Source organism: Thamnophis sirtalis, unplaced genomic scaffold, assembly GCF_051295495.1.
Source record: "Thamnophis sirtalis isolate CommonGarterSnake01/CBP01778 unplaced genomic scaffold, rThaSir2_p1.2 scaffold_6, whole genome shotgun sequence".
Lineage (NCBI taxonomy): Eukaryota > Metazoa > Chordata > Lepidosauria > Squamata > Natricidae > Thamnophis > Thamnophis sirtalis.
Genome location: NW_028261386.1, coordinates 57,949,176 through 57,968,014, shown reverse-complemented (window position 1 = coordinate 57,968,014; position 18,839 = coordinate 57,949,176). Strand labels below are relative to the sequence as shown.

The 18,839-nt window shown below is 39.3% G+C and overlaps 1 protein-coding gene across 2 annotated transcripts in view; it reads right to left on the bottom strand.

Annotated features, from left to right (window-relative positions):
• The window catches only part of MDGA1 (MAM domain containing glycosylphosphatidylinositol anchor 1), a 318,790-nt gene that overhangs the window by 183,496 nt on the left and 116,455 nt on the right, over nucleotides 1-18,839 (bottom strand). For both annotated transcript variants that reach the window (XM_087717920.1, XM_087717918.1), the window contains exons 3-4: nucleotides 16,020-16,194; nucleotides 4,587-4,783 (exon numbers count right to left, since the gene is read on the bottom strand). In XM_087717920.1, coding sequence (XP_087574046.1) covers nucleotides 4,587-4,783; nucleotides 16,020-16,194 — 372 coding nt within the window. The remainder of the gene's footprint in view (nucleotides 1-4,586; nucleotides 4,784-16,019; nucleotides 16,195-18,839) is intronic.

Here is an 18,839-nt window from a genome sequence, read left to right as displayed (position 1 = left end):
GACCAATCAGGGTCTCTCAGTTGAACATTTCATGGGATTGTTTTGAGGATAGAAGTGAAAGAAGCATATTATATATGCTGTTTAGAGGAATGATAGGATGGGCATCTAATAAATAAGAAAAATAATATTTCCTTCCAGCAACTAATCAATAAAATCTGTAAGGACAACAAAATAATTGAAGCAGGAAGCAGATGCAAGGCAGAAAAGCAGGTGCAAGGTAGACAATTATGCCAACTACAATGTTACAACCAACAGAAGACAAAGGGTCTGGGCTTTCTAGACTCATGTAAAGCAACAGCTCCCAGAATGAGTAGGATCCATGCAATGGGAATGGGATGACTTGCCATAGCCAACTTGCTTTGGCCAACACACCATGGCCAACTCACTGCAACTAACTTGCCATAACCAACTCACCATGAACAACACGCCATAGCCAACTTGCTGTGGGACAATTTTACAATTCTATTTAATTATTTAAAATAAGTAACAATAATTTTAATTTTCGCCATTCACATTTCATTCTGTCCTTTCTTTTACATCCTTTCTTTATTAATTGTATTCCACCAATGGTGAATTGTCCTGCAGTGAGGTGGCCATGGCGAGTTGGCCATGGTGAATTTTCATAGACCCCCTTCCAACAGGTCTATCACTAAGGGGAAATTTTAGATATTTATTTATAGTCCAGTGCCAATGATTACAATCAAGGAAAGACACATCACACGTTTCCTCTACATCAAAGACTATTTTTATTCAAGATGCTCACCAGCACAATCATTAACAGCTCTAGCATCTCAAAATATTAATATTTTGCTTTATGGTTAATCTTGCCAAGAATTGCAGTTCCCTCTCTGACCATTAGTAGAAACCACTGAAATAAGCAAAAAACTTTTGTTATTGAGAAGGGAAAACAGGATGCAATCTATGGATCAAATTTCTCATTAACTAGAGTTTTTCTACAGAGCAGCTACATGTGTCTATAGTATACGCATAGACTTTGACTTATGACCAGAATTGGGACAAGAACTTCCCTTGCTAAGCAAGGAGGTGATTTAATCAGTTATGCCCAATCTTATGACTTTTTGCTATATAAACCAATTCACTGTGGTTGTTAAGTGAATCATGTGGTTGTTAATCTGGTTTACTGATTGTTGGAAGCTGGCTGGGAAGTCGACAGATAGGGTTCACATGACCCTGAGATGCTACAATTGCATGAACACATGCTAGTTGTCAAGCACCCAAATTTTAATCACATGAGCATGGGGATACTGTGACAGTCGTAAGTGCAAGGTCATGTCATAAGTCACTTTTTTCAGTGCCATTGTAACTGTGAATGTTCACTAAATGAATGGTTATAAATTGAGGAGTATTTTTATTTACATCTATCATGATAAATCAATTAAAGCTTCAGATTTCATATAACAAAGATGAAAATGAACAGGAAAATTCCTACGCCCATTCCTTTTCACCTAGGAACTGGGACAGGAATTCATATATCTCCCCTGTCCTTAGGCCTTACTTTACTTTCATCTAAGAAACATCTCCCTTCCACAAGGCACAATACATAACTTCCCTTTTTGAATATTGTTCTGGAAATACAAAAATCTTGGATCTCCTCTCTTCAATCCCAGTAACCCAAGACACTGGGTTTCATCTCATAGCACAATTCTCTGCATGCAGAGGGCAGCTTTGGTATGAGTTGAGTGAGAGAAAGACTAAGGCAGGGTGTTAAACTGGCAGCCTGCGGGCCAGATGTGTCATGTGCAGGCTACTTCCACCTCAGATCTGCGAAGGGAGAAAACGTCGCAAAATGTCACGTGATGGCAATGTGACACCAGTGGCCTAGGGCATGTTGCCAAAATCAGATACAGCCAGAAACCAAACAGAGCTTAGCCTGAAGTTGGTAGCCAGATGTGCAGAATGCAACTAATTCAACATCATTGTCAACTTGTAAAATGTTGCTATGATTATTATCAGGTTGGCATTTGAGGGAGGATTCCATGCATACCTTTGGCCAGAGTCGGATCTCATATTTCTACAACCTAGTTCGTATGATTTATGATGCATGACAGAAGGGAGGAGATAGAGGGGTAAAGTTCAAACTCAATTAAGCAGAAGCTAGTTACGGCTACACAGAAGATCATGCCAAGATATTGATCCTAATAAATGAATGGGTTTTTTTTAACTTTGTCTCGAGGCTCCTAAATTAATTAGGTCATCCCTTGGGAACTTCACAATCATCTTCCTTTCCCTTGCTTTCACAAGAATTAAATGTGAGCCTGCATGTGAAGTAGAGCTGGAGTGTACGTGTGGGCTAATTTTCCAGATTGCTTTTAGAAATATAGCACAGAAGATGTTACCTAGTTAAGGATAATGAAACATCTGCAAGAAAACAAGCAAGCTCAGACAGCACCCAGGACCTCCTCATTTCAATCCTGAGCTACAAATATTCTCCTTTGTTGGTGATATAGTCTCAATTTCATAAAACTTCAAGGAAAAAAATGTCAGCATGTGATTCAAGAAAGTCAGCACATGGAAAGTTTTGAGAATTTATGAAGGAGAAAAATAAAGAAAAACACACATTCGTTGTGGAAATTGTTTCTGAATAGTACTTCATCACTAGGTATTTGAACAATCTCAAGAAAAGCCAGTCATCAATTTCAAGAAACTGAGGCAGAGCATTAATGAAGCATAGACAATCCACCAGGTGGTAGGAGAGGGGAGAATTTAGCTTGCTGCTGTAAGATTTCATAGATTAATCATATAGTCTGAAGTGCTATGGTTGCAAAACAGAGACCGCATTTCCTTAGAGTCCTGTGAAAAAATCAGATGGAACAATGGCTAATAATCTCTTTCTATCGGTCCACCATAGAAAGTGCCCTCACATATTGCGTTACAGTATGGTATGCTGCAGACAGGAAGGCACTACAGAGAGTGATAAATTCAGCACAAGAAACCATTGGTTGCCCTCTGACACCACTGAATGACATCGCCAGATCTCGCTGCTTTAGCAGAGTAAGGAAGATACTCAGAGATGATTCACACCCTGGTCAGTGTCTCATCAGGTAGAAGACATCAAAGTATAGCTAGTCAAACAAACAGGTTTAAAGATAGTTTCTATCCTTAGGCTGTGAGACTTTTAAATACCACCACAATCACTCCATGCATACGTTAGTTTTTTTTCTTTTTTCATTTCTGCTATAATTTTGCACCAGTGAGGTTAAAACCAATTTCGTTGCATTTAAGTACAATGACAATAAAGATTATACTTATACTTAAAAAACCCAATGTGGAGTTTTTCCTTAGTACTCAACAAGCTGTTTCTTACAACAAGAAGTCTTTTAAAAACATTTTTTTAGGTACAAGCTTTTATCCCTTAAATGGACATAAATAATATAAAGTAACAAAAGCAAACTTTTATACATGGATAGACAGACAGAAAGACAGATCGAGTGTCTTTGAAATTGATTTCTTTTGGCAGCAGAGCTGTATCAAGAATGCTGGGCTGTGAATTTTGAACTTGTACACAGGGTTTGTCAAATCTACCCATTTTCTTTCATTCCTTTCTGTCTCTCCCATTTATCATGTCTGTTAACTTTGCTGAGTTAATATCTTTCTTGACCTTGTTCCTTCTCTTTAATGTTATACTGTTGTAGTTCTTCCTCCAATCTTAGCATCTCTTAACTCACTTTTAGGACTTAGTTCAGTGGTGCAATTCAGCTGGTTCTATCCAGTTTAGGCAAACCAGTAGCAGTGGCGGTTGGAGGCTCATTAAGTCTTGTTTTTGACACTGTGCATATGCGCGGAAGGTCCTGCATATGCGCGGAGGTATCGCATGGGCTCACATTTGTGAACCAGTAGCGAAGGTAAGTTGATTTCACCCTGACTTAGTTCAGGATTTACAGGCCCATATCAAGCATTATTAGCATACAGAGTTCTAGGTAAACAAACACTGAAATAATCCATCCACACAGCATCACATAAATAGTTATGTAATTTGCAGTACTGCACTATAGGAATCTTTGCTTGATACCATTGTAAATCAATCAAAGAAAGAGCAGTGGCTTTTATGTTGCATTAAAAAAATCTTTATTGGGGTTCATCAGAAACCAGAAGCCTTATAAGAATCTATGGTGCACACGTAGTGGAAATTCTACATGTAAAGCTGCAGAAAGTGGGGAAAAAGAATAATTAAAATGGTCAAGGTTGCAGAAACAACCCTCTATGAAAAAAATACATATTTGCATTAGTTTTTAAACAGAAAAAAAGGTAGAGATGATTAAGTAGATAAAATTGGACATGATGTAAAGGAAATTAACATACATTAGTTATTTCCTCTCTCATATTACAACTTGGGATCATCCAATAAAACTGAATAGTAGGAGATTCAAGATAAAAGATTGTATCTCTTCACACTATGTGTAGTTAAACTATTGAACCTGGAAGTTTTTAAAAACAGGATTAGACAAGTTCACGGAGATAAGACTCAGTGACTACAATACTATTCTTCAAACCTATATGTTGCCACAAGAAAATCCAAGTTCCCCTGAATGTCCAAAAAGCATGTGGAGCGAGAACATCTATCTCACCTCTGTGTACAGTGGTTCATAGATATCCACTCCATTATCCTGACTGTGGGAAAGTGTCTCAGAACCCCTTCTCCAGATGAAGCGAGCAGGTGGATTAGAGCTGACTGTGCATCGAAGGAAGACTGTCTTCTCATGATAAAAACTCCCACGGACATCACTGATAGTTTGATGGACAGTAAGGACGGGCTTGTCCAAATCTGCAAAGAAAAGAAAGAAGGAGGGAATCCAGAGAGATTGTTGATGAGATTTAGGAATGTGGAATTGCCTGTGGGCCACCCAATGTTCCAGATACAGAGGAAAAGGAAGGTAGTTTGGAAGTCGTCATTCCACCCACCAGGCGAACTAATAATTCTCAAAATGATACCTCCCTAAAGCTGAAGACGTTTCTTGGATGAGAAGTGAAACATCTTCAAAGAAAAACCAGAAAAGTCCAGTTGCTTCTTGAAAAAGCACATTTGGGTCCTTTTGAAGTAAGGTTAGCTATCTGCTAGGTATCTGCATAGCAACTGAGCTTTTCTAAAACAGCTAAATGAGGAATAAGATAAATTGCATTTGCCAGATTGATCAGTAAATACTACAAGGACTGCTGTCTGTAAATTATCTGGCCCCAGAAGATTGAAAAGCTCATTTTGTCCTGGGGCTAGTGAACATGTCACAGAAGTCCTTTGAATAAATTGTGCATTCTGTTGTCTTTTAGCAAGCCAGATGGCGAAAGAAAACAGGAGATAGGCTATTTTTAACTTGGTGTATTGATATTTTAAGCACTGTGTCCGGCTTTGTGCCAGTTGATAAAATTCAAGTGCTTTGTATTTTGTTTGTCATTGTGGAGTGGAGATCTTTAATAATGCTTGTGAAAACTTGATGCCAGATCTGGTTGTTTCTGCCTAGCCTGCCAAATGCATCTGTTCATCACTTTTATTCTACTAATGATACTTTGTAGTTTCTTTGAACTGCAGCTTTTTAAAGTTTGAATGAAGTTCTTGCTCCATCAACTGAGGTACCACTAGTGAAAAGATATGCTTTAATCTTGCATCTTACATGATCTCTCAACTAGAAAGACATTTTAAATCTCACTTTCTAGCCAACCCCAATTTGTTCTTTTTAATATAAATTTAACATTTTAAATTAGGTTTCTGTATATGGTTTGCAATCATTTGTTTCTACATTAAATCCAGAGGTTTCAGTTAGTGTCATGTTCATGCTAGAATTGGAGTTGATCTATATTTAGCATAAAATCAAGAACTTTTAAGAGTTATTCTTTAATCACACTATTGACTGCTCCTCCATTCAAAAATCTTCATGCAAACAGAAATTAATCACAATGAAAAGCAATTTAAGCAGGACCTGCTCAAAATCCCACAAGGGGAATATCTTTATTTGCTCAACCAATATTTTATCATCTCTGCAAGTTTTCATGTTTCTTAAAAATCTTTATCAGCCTCAAGGAATGCAATTTGGATGTTGTCCAATACAGCAGGGTGCAAAATGTTTCTGAATTATAGCAAGGGGTTTTGTAAAGATATAGCTCTCTGAAGATGTTGACTCTTATTTCATATAAGAGGCCAAATAATATATATTAGCCCCAAATCTCATGTTCATTTTCTTGCTTTTTAACTATTTCACTTTATTAGAACTTTTAAGAAACTTGAAAGCTTGCAATTAATACTAAATTTTGGTTAGTACAATAAAGATATTGCCTCCATAGGTTGTTTTGCTTTTGATTTTTTTCCTGGCTGATATATCTATCATTATAGAAACAGTATAACTTAGTATTTGGGCATATTCTTTAAATTCAGAAGGATCAAATTAAATCCTTGCCATCTCTAGATAATACTGAAACCACTTCCTTATTTTTTTAAAAAACCCATAAAGGTACACTCCCAGTAAACAATATTTTTTGGTGAACCAATGACCCAACCTGGTAAAAAGCAGTCTCCTTGGTCCCCAATATTATTTTTACATAGGACAAAATTGAATATTACAAGTCTCTGCTCATTGTGTGAACCAAAATCCTGCAGGTAAGATTCAGTGTGTAATTCTGGTAATAACACTAATTCAGTGCATCATAATAAGACTTCTGGTCTCAAGATAACTTTCAAGATTGAGTAGATTAAAGGAGCAAAGAACCCTTGAATTAAATAATCTAATTCTTGCCATCCATTTAGGTTCCCACTTCATTTAATGTTCTGCTAATGAGGAGAGACAGAGCCAAACCAGATTAATGAAAGTTGTCAATATGCATCATATATTCCCTCCCTTGTGATTGTGAGCCGCCCTGAGTCCCCTCAGGGAAAAGGGCGGCCTATAAATTTTAATAAATTCAATTCAATTCAATTCATATGTCCCTGCTTTCAGACAGTTGCGGGTGTGTATATTTGTGCACTCTGGGGTTGGGGAAATGGATAATCATTAAACTCAGTGGAGAAAAAAAATCCAGATGTACGCTAATGAGGACCAAATGCAGAGCCTTTGTAAAAGATACCACTAAAGAAAAGTCCTTAAATATTTGAAGCATGTGACCACAGAGCACCTGAAGGCTCCTTTCCCCCATCTTCTCCATAAGGGTCTTATATGCTATTGACATTTAAAATATTGATTTAGCTATATATAAGTCTGTAACTCTGGTTTCAAGACAAGATACTACTTTCTGCTAAAAACAAACATTGTCCATTAGACGTGTGCCTAGACCAGTCAATTTGTATATTTTAATGAGGGCACATGTTTTGAAGAGCCAGTGTTTGTAATAAAAGTTGATATTTCTTAGTCTGATAATACTAGAAGTGTATTCAGACACAAGGGCAGATTTTTTTTTTAGCCGAGTAGTAATATTGAAAATGGCAGAGGAAAACATAAAAGAGATGTAGAGCCAGATTAGAGGGACTTCTTATATACTTTGTAACAGTGACGTGCAGTCAGCCTTAGGCCTGGTGAGACACTTTTTAGACTTGTGGACTTCAACTCCCAGAATTCCACAGCCAGGCATGCTCAGTTCCAATTTAAAGTGACAGCATTTCCCCCCCTTGCAAAATAAGTTTTCCCATTCTTTTTCTTCTCCCTCCCCCTCCTTCCTCCCTCTCTCCCTCCCTCCCCCCTCTCTCAAACAGACACATGCACACAGAGAACTTGGATCCCTCTCTCATTCACTCACTCTCAAACACAAACACAGAAGTTGGATTGGATATATTTTCCAAAGGCTTGAAAGCAGCTCCTCTGCCATACCCCCCCTCCCCTGCTGCCTTCCAATCAAACTTTTTTAATTCCTCCCTCCTCCCCACATGCACCTTTTCCAGCTGTTTCAGAGACGATTTCAACTCTGCTTCTCCCTGCCCTGCCCTGCCCTCCCCTCATGAAAGGCCAGAGCTCTATCAGACTGAGCTAGTTGCTCCCAGAGAACTCTAAAAAGCCTCTAAAAATGCCCTCTACAGGAGGCGAGAGAACAAGTGCCTCATTTGCATAAGGAATTTTTTGCTTATTAACCCTTGCTTAACTCTTAAAAGGCGAAAAATTCCTTATGCAAAAGAGGCCCCTAATTCTCTGGCCTCCTCCTATGGTTAACACAAAGCCCTGTTCCAAGTCACTGTGAATCTGGCAGCAACTACCTTGGCTTTAATTATTTTAAAAAACTCTTTAAAATTCTTTCCTTTTCCTCATGACTGGTAAGGCCATGCCTCCCTTGCCTCTAGTGACTGCATGTCCCTGCTTTGTAAGGAGTTTCAACCAAATATACTAATCTTAATATCATGTTCGAGTTAATCTAGGCAAACTTTTTTAATGTTACCTTCCTGGATGGCTCCTAAATAAGCATCAGGATTCCACTTTATTTTATAAATCATATTTGAGTTCCTACAATGACCTAAGATGAGATACGTAGAGTCAATCAAAAGAATGACTAATGCATTCTGGATTGTTATGCATATTCTGTTATGCACAAAGCTATTTGTGCCAATGTCTACATAAACTCTTGTCTACATTAATGGGAGAATGGGGTCTTTCTACTGTAACTAAATATTTATGTTCTTTTCCCAAGTGCTTTGTGATCACATCATTCAAGTGAGAAAATATGGGGTCATTGCTATTTGTTTCCTCTGCATTTTGATCATCCTTTGCAGCAGTTCCTACTTGGATGGGCTTCAGAACTGTTCTTTGCCTTGTTCCTTCCACAAGCTAAAGAAAGAAGAAAAAATATCAGTGACAATGAAATAGCTGAAATAGCATCACTGGGCTTTAAACAATGACATGCAAATGGGGCAGCAATAAAATTCACTGATCTAAATCTCAATTGTCTGCTGCCTAACTCTCATTCATTTTTGATGCTGCAAAGCAGTTATAACAAGATGACTTACCCTTGGCCATTTCACCTGGACATTTTTTCTGCCCCAAAAACTCTTAGTGTAATAAGTTCTCACCTGCACTTCATCCCAGGGACCTTTAATTTCCTATCAGTCTCCAGTGACAGCTCTAATCTCTCACCAGACCGCTTTGGAGTATGGGGGGGGGGACCCTCACTGTGTCAAAGTGAATGATTAAAATAAAGTGAAGTGATTTAAGCTCCTCATATTTAAATGTGCAAACTCTGCCAGAGTATCCTTTAATTCAAGTTAATGTCTTTATTATCTTAAAGACAATTTCTCCCATCTAGTATTCACTAAGTCTTAAAGGTTCCCCTTGCACATATGAGCTAGTTGTTCCCAACTCTAGGGGGCAGTGCTCATCTCTGTTTCAAAGAACCAGCACTGTCCAAAGACGTCTCTGTGGTCATGTGGCTGGCATGACTAAATGCCGAAGACGCACGGAACGCTGTTACCTTCCCATCAAAGGTGATTCCCTTTTTTTCTACTTGTATTTTTTATGTGCTTTTTGAACTGCTAGGTTGGCAAAAGCTAGGACAAGTAACAGGAGCTCACTCCATTACGTGGCACTAGGGATTCAAACCACTGAACTGCGGACCTTTCTGATCAACAAGCTCAGCATCTTAGCCACTGAGCCACCACATCCCTTTTTGGGTCCTGTAGGAACTACAAGCCTCAAAAATCCCTGTCCTGCTCGTGTGATGCTACTTTTCTCATAGATAGATAGATAGATAGATAGATAGATAGATAGATAGATAGATAGATAGATAGATAGATAGATAGATAGATAGATAGATAGATAGATAGATGCCTCTGACTTCTGGTAACCTGCTGGACAAGTCATTGCAATTTTCTTGGTAAGATTTTGGAAGTGGTTTGCAATTGCCACCTTTCTGGAGCTGAGAAGGTGATTGGTCAAGGTCATTCAATTGGCCTTATGCCTAAGGACAGGACTAGAATTCAGTCTCCAAGTTTCTCACCTGATGCCTTAACCAGTACACCATTACACCAGACTGGCTCTTTCCTCCTTTCTTATCCTCCTTTCTCATCCTTATTTATCCTGATACCCAAACCAATGCAGCTAGTTGCAAATTCACCAATCACTCTTCCAACTGAAAGAAATCAGAATACAAAAATTGCCCTCTTCAAAAATTCTGAAGAAAACCAAAATTTTACTCATGAATGCCATCTTTCTTCCTTGTTTTCCAAGCAGTCTCTGAACGTAATAGAAAAGCCAAGGAGATTTTCCATGCCCATGGCAATTTGCAAGTGTCTGTTCTTTTCACTTAAGCCTCAGCATGTCTCAGCAAAAAAAGGGAATCATTAAAAGTATTAAATCTTAGCAAACACTGATGAGAGTAGAAATGGTGACTACGGAAAGAATTGTACTTAATTTTTTAAATAATATTTTGAAGTACTCAAAGCACTTCATCTATTTCTAGCTGGATACACCAATGCCTACAGTAATACACATTTTTAATAAAACTCTATCAGAGCTTAATTCAACCCATAGTTATTAGCTTGCCAACTGATACAACCATGTGGGTTGTTTCAATATCAATATAACTTTTAAATGTCCCCACTTTCCATCTGGCTTTCCTATCTTTTCCTCCCAGCATGGAAAAGCTCCAAGGAAAAGCTTCCCTAATTAATAATGATGTCTGGTGACTTTGTGCTAGTGGAGGCAGTTTTCTGGATCTTCAGCAGACCTGCTTTGCTGGCACTGACTGAAATGTAGCAGCAGATTGGCTGAGTTTCTTCTACAGGGATTTATGTGAAGCTTTGGAACACGTTTATATGGATGAATGACCTGAGATTTTTCTGAAAACTGGAAGCTGCTTAGGAATTTGGACAAAAAGTTGACTAATTTCATTTTTTAGTACTAATCCACTGTATTTGTATTGAGGAAATCCCACGAATAAAGGATCATGTTTGCAACAGGTCTTAACTTTCCTTGGCTGCAGTATAGTCACATCTGGAATCTGTGGCTAGTTCTATACAGGTAGCCCTCGACTTACAACCACAATTGAGCCCAGAATTTCTATTGCTAAGTGGGGCATTTGTTAAGTGAGTTTTGCTCCATTTGATGACCTTTCTTGCCGCAGTTGTTAAGTGAATCGTTCCTGTTGTTAAATTAGTAGCATGGTTGTTAAGTGAATCTGGATTCCCCATTGACTGTGTTGGTAAGAAGGTTGCAAAAGGTGATCACATGATTGCAAAACCCTGCAACCATAATAAATATGAACCAATTGCCAAGCAGCCAAAACGTTGATCCTGTGACCATGGGAATCCTGCAATGGTCGTAAGAGTGATGTTGTAACGTTGAAAGGTCACTAAACAAACTGTTGTTAGTCAAAGACTACTGGTACGTGCATTGTACTTTTTCCAAGTGTCAGGAATGATTACAACTTGATCGAGAAAGAGACACTGAAACATCACAATTCTGAGCGAATAAATTGAAACAATCGTAATTGTATCTGAAGGGCACAAGTAACTTTAAACGTTTATGGAGATTCTCAGTCATCCAGGTCCTGGTTGTCCCAAAGGTGCTTTTTCAAGAGGAAACTGGACTTGCTGGTTTTTCTTTGAAAACGTTTCGCTTCAGACTGAAGAAGCTTCTTGGATGAGAAACAAAACATTGGAGGAGCCGAGATGGCGCAGTGGTTAGAGTGCAGTACTGCAGGCCACTTCAGCTGACTGCTATCTGCAGTTCAGCGGTTCAAATCTCACCGGCTCAAGCTTGACTCAGCCTTCCATCCTTCCGAGGTGGGTGAAATGAGGATCCAGACTGTGGGGACGATATGCTGACTCTGTAAACCGCTTAGAGAGGGCTGAAAGCCCTATGAAGCGGTATATAAGTCTAACTGCTATTGCTATTGCTAACATCTTCAGAGAAAGACCAGGAAGTCCTGTTGCCTCTTGAAAAAGCACTTTTGGAAGTAACTGTCCAATTACCATCAACAGTAAATGAAAGGGAATGTTTGTTGCATATTAAGGACCAACAAAGCAGACAATGTCTTGAAATAAGCAGTTAAGGCCAGCAGTGGTAAGGACTAATCTAGTCCTTTCCTATTCTCTCATTCGTCTATCTATCCATCGAACAAAGAGTTACAAAAAAAATGAAAATTCTTTTCTGGGACAGCAACACACACACACACACACACACACACACACACACACACACACACACACAGCAAGAGGCATATTACCAAGTCCATCTGTAGAGTAGATGTTAGTATTGAAAAGCCCTTGGCCACCCAATTTACCCCATAGCGCTAAAGGTAAGAAATATAGGAAGAAGAGCGGGACTCTGCATCAGCTTAGATCCAAGCTCTAACCTAGAAGCAAAGGGAAACTGCACAAGAAATCAATTCCCTTTTGAGATGGGACTCTTTAATAACCCAAGATCAATGATCTGTGGTAAATAAAATTAAAGAAGCAAAAAAAAAAAAAAAAAGCACAGGGAAGCTGTATAATAGAAGAGGACAAGAAGAAAAGCCTTAACAAAATTGGCAGAGAATCAATATCCCAAATTTCCAAACAATGAGGAGGATGGCAAGTTGGTGAAGCTTCTCCTAAATATTTCAAGAAAAGAGCATAAATTTCCTAGAAAAGATTTTAAAAACTCCTCTGCAGTTGGCACCAAAAGGGGCTCCTTATGCTAATGTTTTGTACATATATAATTAAAAGTAATATACAGGTAAGGATGGTCTTTTGGGGAGGGACGGGATAGGCTTGTGAAGTAAAATGTGAAATGTTTAACTGTATATTGTCACAACATTCTCTTGGGGAAAAAACACTGCTCTTTGCTAGCTGATTCAGCTGGCAGGAGGCACCAGTAGCTTTCAGAGACCTATAAAAAATTTCTTTAGCAACCTGCGATTGCTGCCAGTCACCTGGGAGGAAGCAAGATGTGTATTTATCAAACCAGTAGAAACATTTCAGGAAAGCAGGAAAGTGGGGATAATTACCGTATTTTCACCCATATAACCCGCCCACGCAAATAACCCGCCCATGCGAATAACCTGCAGGTTTTCAAGATCGTGTAAAATGTTTCCCATATACCCCGCCCACTTATATAACCCGCAGGGGGCGCTGTGCATGTAAAAAACGCATATAACCCGCGGGTTATATGGGTGAAAATACGGTATATCATTCATTACTAGATATTTGAACAGGGGATTATCAATGTAAGAAAAGTCTTCCAGGATCAGGCCAGGGCGCATTTTAACCAGCACCAATTACCTCTGGAGTACCCACAAACAGAACCCCAAGGCATACTGATATTTTCCCCACAACTGGCATTAAACAAACTGCATTTTTTTAAATTTAAGCTCTGAAGTTATCAATTCATACATTTATCTAATTTATTTGATCTCTGTGAATTTATCTGATCTCCTATTAAAAGTTATGCAAGTCATCCTTGTAAACTGGCTCTAGCCCTATTCTCTCAAGCAATAAAGTTGCTTCTTCTGTATGACAGCTCTTCAGATATTTGAAGGTTACATTAATGACTCTCAGTCATCTTATTTGTAGGCTGAACATTCCTAGATCCTTTCCATTCCTGACAATCATTCCTGATCAAACTTGATTTTAGACACTTCACTTTCTTGATTGTTGTTGTTAGTTGCGAAGTCATGTCTGACCCATTGCGACCCCATGGACAACGCTCCTCCAGGCTTTCCTATCCTCTACCATCCTCTGAGTCCATTTAAGCTCACATCAATTGCTTCAGTGACTCCATCCAGCCACCCCATTCTCTGTTGTCCCTTTCTTCTTTTGCCTTCAATCTTTTTCAGCATTAGGCTATTCTCTAGTGAGTCCTTTCTTCTCATTAGGTGGCCAAAGTACTTGAGTTTCATATTCAGGATCTGGCCTTCAAAAGAGCAGTCAGGGTTGATCTCCTCTAGTACTGACCGGTTTAATCGCCTTGCAATCCAAGGGACTCACCATCTTGATAGATCTTCAAAATTTCTCCAGTATGTCACTGTCCCTTTGAAAGTGATGTGCCCAGAACTACATACAATTCTACACAAAGATCTCCTATAGGCAAGGGAATGGGAGAAACCAGGCTTCGCAGTAGTATACATGAAATAGTCCTTATCAATTATAAATTCAACATGAGCCAGCAACGTAATGTAAAAAAGGCAAAGGCCTTTTTAACAGGAGCACAGAGAATACAGATAGTGCTTGATTTACAACCACAATGAAACCCAAAATTTCTGTTGCTAAGCGAGACAGTTGTTAAGTGTGCTTTCCCCCCTTTAATGACATTTCTGGCCACATTTGTTAAGTGAATCATTGCAGTTATTAGGTTAGTAACAGGGTTGTTAAGTGAATTTGGTTTTCCCATTGACTTTGCTTGTCAGAAAGTCGCAAAAGAGAATCAAATGACCCAGGAACAGTGCAACCGTCATAAGTATGAGTCAGTTGTTAAGTGTCTGAATTTTGATCACATGACCATGGGGATGCTGCAACGGCCAAAAGTGTGAAAAATGATCATAAGTCCCTTTTTCCAGTGTGGTTGTAACCTTAAATGGTCACTAAATGAACTGTTGTAAATTGAGGATTTCCCGTAGAACATGGGAAGTAATTTTTTTTCTACTGTAATCTGCCTAGATGAGACCCTTGTGTAGAACTGTATCTGGTTTAGGGCACATCACTTTCAAAGAGACGTGACATATTGGAGACATTTCAAAGAGGGACGACCAAGATGGTGAAGTGTCTAAAATCAAGTCTGGTCAGGGATGATTGTCAGGAATGGAAAAGCTAGGAGTATGTTCAGCCCCAAAATAAAATGACCAAGTGACAGATTATAGCCATCTTCAAATATCTGAAGAGCTATCATACAGAAGGAGGAGGGGACTTTCTCTATTGCTTGAGAGAATAGGGCTAGAATCAATTTACAAGGATTTGAAACTAGACTTTAAGAGGAACTTTAACTTTTAAGAGCTTTTAAGAACTATGTCAGAGATCGCGTGCCATCGCGTGCCATAAAGGGGGGGAGCATGGGGGGTCATGCACACGCATGCCAACACCCATAATTCTATGCACCCTACCCCATACGCATACACACAACCCCCCATGCATGCACGTCAACCCTCCATGCATGTGTGCCAATCCCCCCATGAATGCGTGCCAACCGCCAATGCATGCGCATGTGATCCTACGCATGTGCATGCAACCCAACCACCCTCAACCCACTTTTGGCACTTGATGCCACGGTGGACCCATTTTCCGCTCTCCCCAGACTCCAGAGGTTTTCTCAGAGCCTGGGGAGGGTGAAAATAGCCTCCCCCACACCCTGGATGTCCTTCAAGAAATGGCCCGTTTTCTCACTTCCAACTTCCGGTTTGCGCATTGGGCCATTTTTGACCCTCCGGAGGCTTCAGGAGGCTTCCCTGATGCCCCCGGAGGGAGAAAAACTGCCGAAAATCAAGGTTGAAATCAGCTAGCCAGCACCCACATGTGTACTGGAGCTGACAGGGCAATGCCTCGTGTTCCCTCAGAAATGGTTCTGCGTGCCACCTGTGGCACGTGTGCCAGTGGTTCGCCATCACGGAGCTCTGTGAACCATCAGCCAACATAAGAGACTGTCACACGAAGAGTGTTGTTCATTAGAGATCTTCATTCATAAATACTCTAGTGAATTCTATACATTTGTGCAATTGGGTGAATTGACACTTTTGTGTAAAGGGAATGACCTTGATGAATAGTAGGAAGAACTGCAATCATGACCACAGTCAAATAAAAGAAATCTGGGCCATTTTATTTGCCAGTTCTCCAGACTACTTAAAATTTCCACTTACCGGTTCTCCAGACCCTGTCAGAACTGGCTGAATGCCACCTCTTTCACTGACTATAGTACACAACCCTTCTTATCTAAGGGCATGACTAAGTTTATGAAGACTTTTTGTCCAAGAACAGCACTTTCAGGAAAGGGAGCATGGATAAAACAAAGCCTATTCCTTTGCGTCAGAGGTATGAGAATGAGTCTAGGTCAATGCAGAATTTCACTCGTGAAATGATCAAGACACACGCAGTAGAACTGTGGGAAGTCTTGGATGGCCACAAAATGACTTACACTGCACATCTACTCGAATGGACTTGATGGCAGGGACCCCAACCCCATTCTCTGCTTTACAGTAATAACGACCCCCCTGAAGCCTCTGGATCTTCTCAATCAGAAGCGTTTCATTCAACACCGATGTCTCCTGGAATTTGTCCGAGGCGCTGCCAGCAGTTTTGGTCCACCTCACCTAGAGGAGGGGAAGAAGAAAAACAGAGAGAAACAAAGCTTAGGAGAAAAGCAAACTTTGATCTGGGCCCATCAGAGGAAGCAATTATTTATTTGAAATGCTTTTAGGCTGCTTATCATGCTATGGTACACAGTGCACCATTTAATATACAAACATACAAAACAATTACAAATATATAAAAATGAGCAATGTGATAAATGCCAGAACGAATATCAATGTCAGATTGATATTCAAAATTAGAAGGCTATCAGGCAGAGATTTCAGGGCACATCTAGTTTTATTAGATATTTGAAAAGTTATCATTAGAACAGAAAACTAATAACTGCTAACCACATCCCCTAAACCAAGTAGATAATAGTCCTCAAATACCAGTCTTATCTCTCTTCCTCCTGCCGTTGTGTCCTAATGGATGGAGAGCTGATTGTTTATCTGTAGATTTATTGATAACTGATATAGGTAGTCCTTGACTTACGACCACGATTGAGGCCAAAATTTTCAGCAAGATGTTAAGTGCCTCATTTTATGATCTTCTTTTTCTGCCACAGTTGTTAAATGAATAACTGCGGTTGTTAAGCCAATCTGGCTTCCCCCATTGAGTTTGTTTGTCGTAAGCCAGCTGAGAATGTTACAAATGGTGATCACATCACCACGGGACAGTGCAACTGTCATAAATACATACTAGTTGCCAAACTCCCAAATTTTGATCACATCACCATTGGGATGTTGCAATGGTGTAAAGTCATAAGTCACTTTTTCAAGTGCCATTGTAACTTCAAATGGTCACAAAATGAAAGATTATACATCAAAGACTAGCTATATTTCTGCTTTGTTGCTATAACACACCTTTAGACCTAGGATTTCTGCATCTGATCTCAGTCCTTCTGTCCCTCATAAAAAATGTTTTTGGCATGCATCTAAATTAACATGAAATTTGCATGTTTATATCTCACATCAGTTTTTCACACAATCTGAATCAATCTTTTGTCTTCACCTTGGATGTTAAAAAAAATATTGCCCCAAATAGGATCTTAAGGTGAAGGTAAAGGAAGGTATGTGCTAGTCATTTTTGACTCTAGGGGGCGATGCTCATCTCCGTTTCAAAGCCGAAGAGCCAGAGTTGTCCAAAGATGTCTCCGTGGTCATGTGGCTGGCATGTTACATGGTGCTAGGGATTTGAACAGCTGAATTGCTGATCTTTCTGATCAACAAGCTCAGCGTTTTAGCCACTGAGCCACCACATCTCTTAAATAGGATCTTATTTTTGCCAATGAAGAGGGTTCTCTTGATAACTCTGGAGATTCCAAAGATACCAGCAGTAACTCCTATTATTTTGCTTTTGGTTAGCAATCACCACAGTGCTTAGGAAGCTATGTTTGCATAGCTGCATAAGGGCTAATTGGGATCATCACATTTCTGAACAGAGTAAGTTCAGTCAATTCTCTCTAGACCCTGAGAATCCTGAAATGGTTAGTTTCCACAAGTAAGTTGATGCAGACTCACTATATTGCTTCCCCTCTCTTAATTAATCTTCCCAGGATGTTTGTTTACGCCTCTGTTTGAATACAATAATTTTATTTTGTTATTTATTTTATTCCCTAAGTGATCTGGGCAGTGAATGAATGACTTGCAGAGTTGAAAAGGGTAAAGCAGTAGAAATGGATTGTAAAAATTTCAGAACTTGCAGAAGAAAAAATACAATCAAAACCTTTTTTTTTTTTGAAAGACTGAAAACCTTTTATGGAAATTTCTGCTGAAAGAAGAAAGAAATTGCATGATGATTTATGGATTTGAAGATTAAGTGAGGGCTGAAGGGATTTGTATAACATCTTAGGGATAGGGATAATGAAACTGCAATTGAAAAGAAGATCAGAAGTCATTCTTATATTTCTTAATTCCAATTTCTTCCTTTTTTATTTTTGCACTTTCTCATTCCTTTTCAATTTGTATTTTATTTTATTGGGGAAATTATGTAATAAGTATATAAAAAGAAAAAGGTAAGGCAATGAAATATATTGAGGAAAGGAATAGCGCACACTGCAATCATTCAAATTTTCTCATTTAGAAAGGGGTCTACTTTGGCATCCCAGAAGCATAAATACAGGCGGGCAGGCAGAAAGAAATGGGTTAATCAGGTAGAAATAAAGAAAAGGATGAACGAGGTGGGACTTGACATGGAAAAGATGTAATATTCAGATTGTTGGCTAGGCCAAAAACAATATGTTGCTTCCATTTTTCATTAGAACAGATGGCAAAGTGGTTAGAAAACTGGCAGATGCAATGGAAATGCAGAAATGGGAGCAGCAGACTGGTGAGCAAAGGGCATAAGGAAAGCTGGCAAATCATCATATAATAGCATTTCTACCCAGGATGGAATGCTAATTCCAGAAGAGGACAGGCAGGCCACCGTTATCAGCCGTCACTGTCAATCTGCCATAATCTGAACTAGCACTAAAATCAGAAATATGTGCAGGAAAAGTATCTTGAGTCTTGGCCCATCTATATTCCACATATCAAATTACAGAATAAATGAGTAACACATACAAATTGGGAGTGTGCAACTCCCTTGAGGAAGTGGACTGAAGCATCCACCCGCCCACCCCCCAAATAATCCAAAAGTATGGCCAGTGCTGTGTTGCAATCATCTG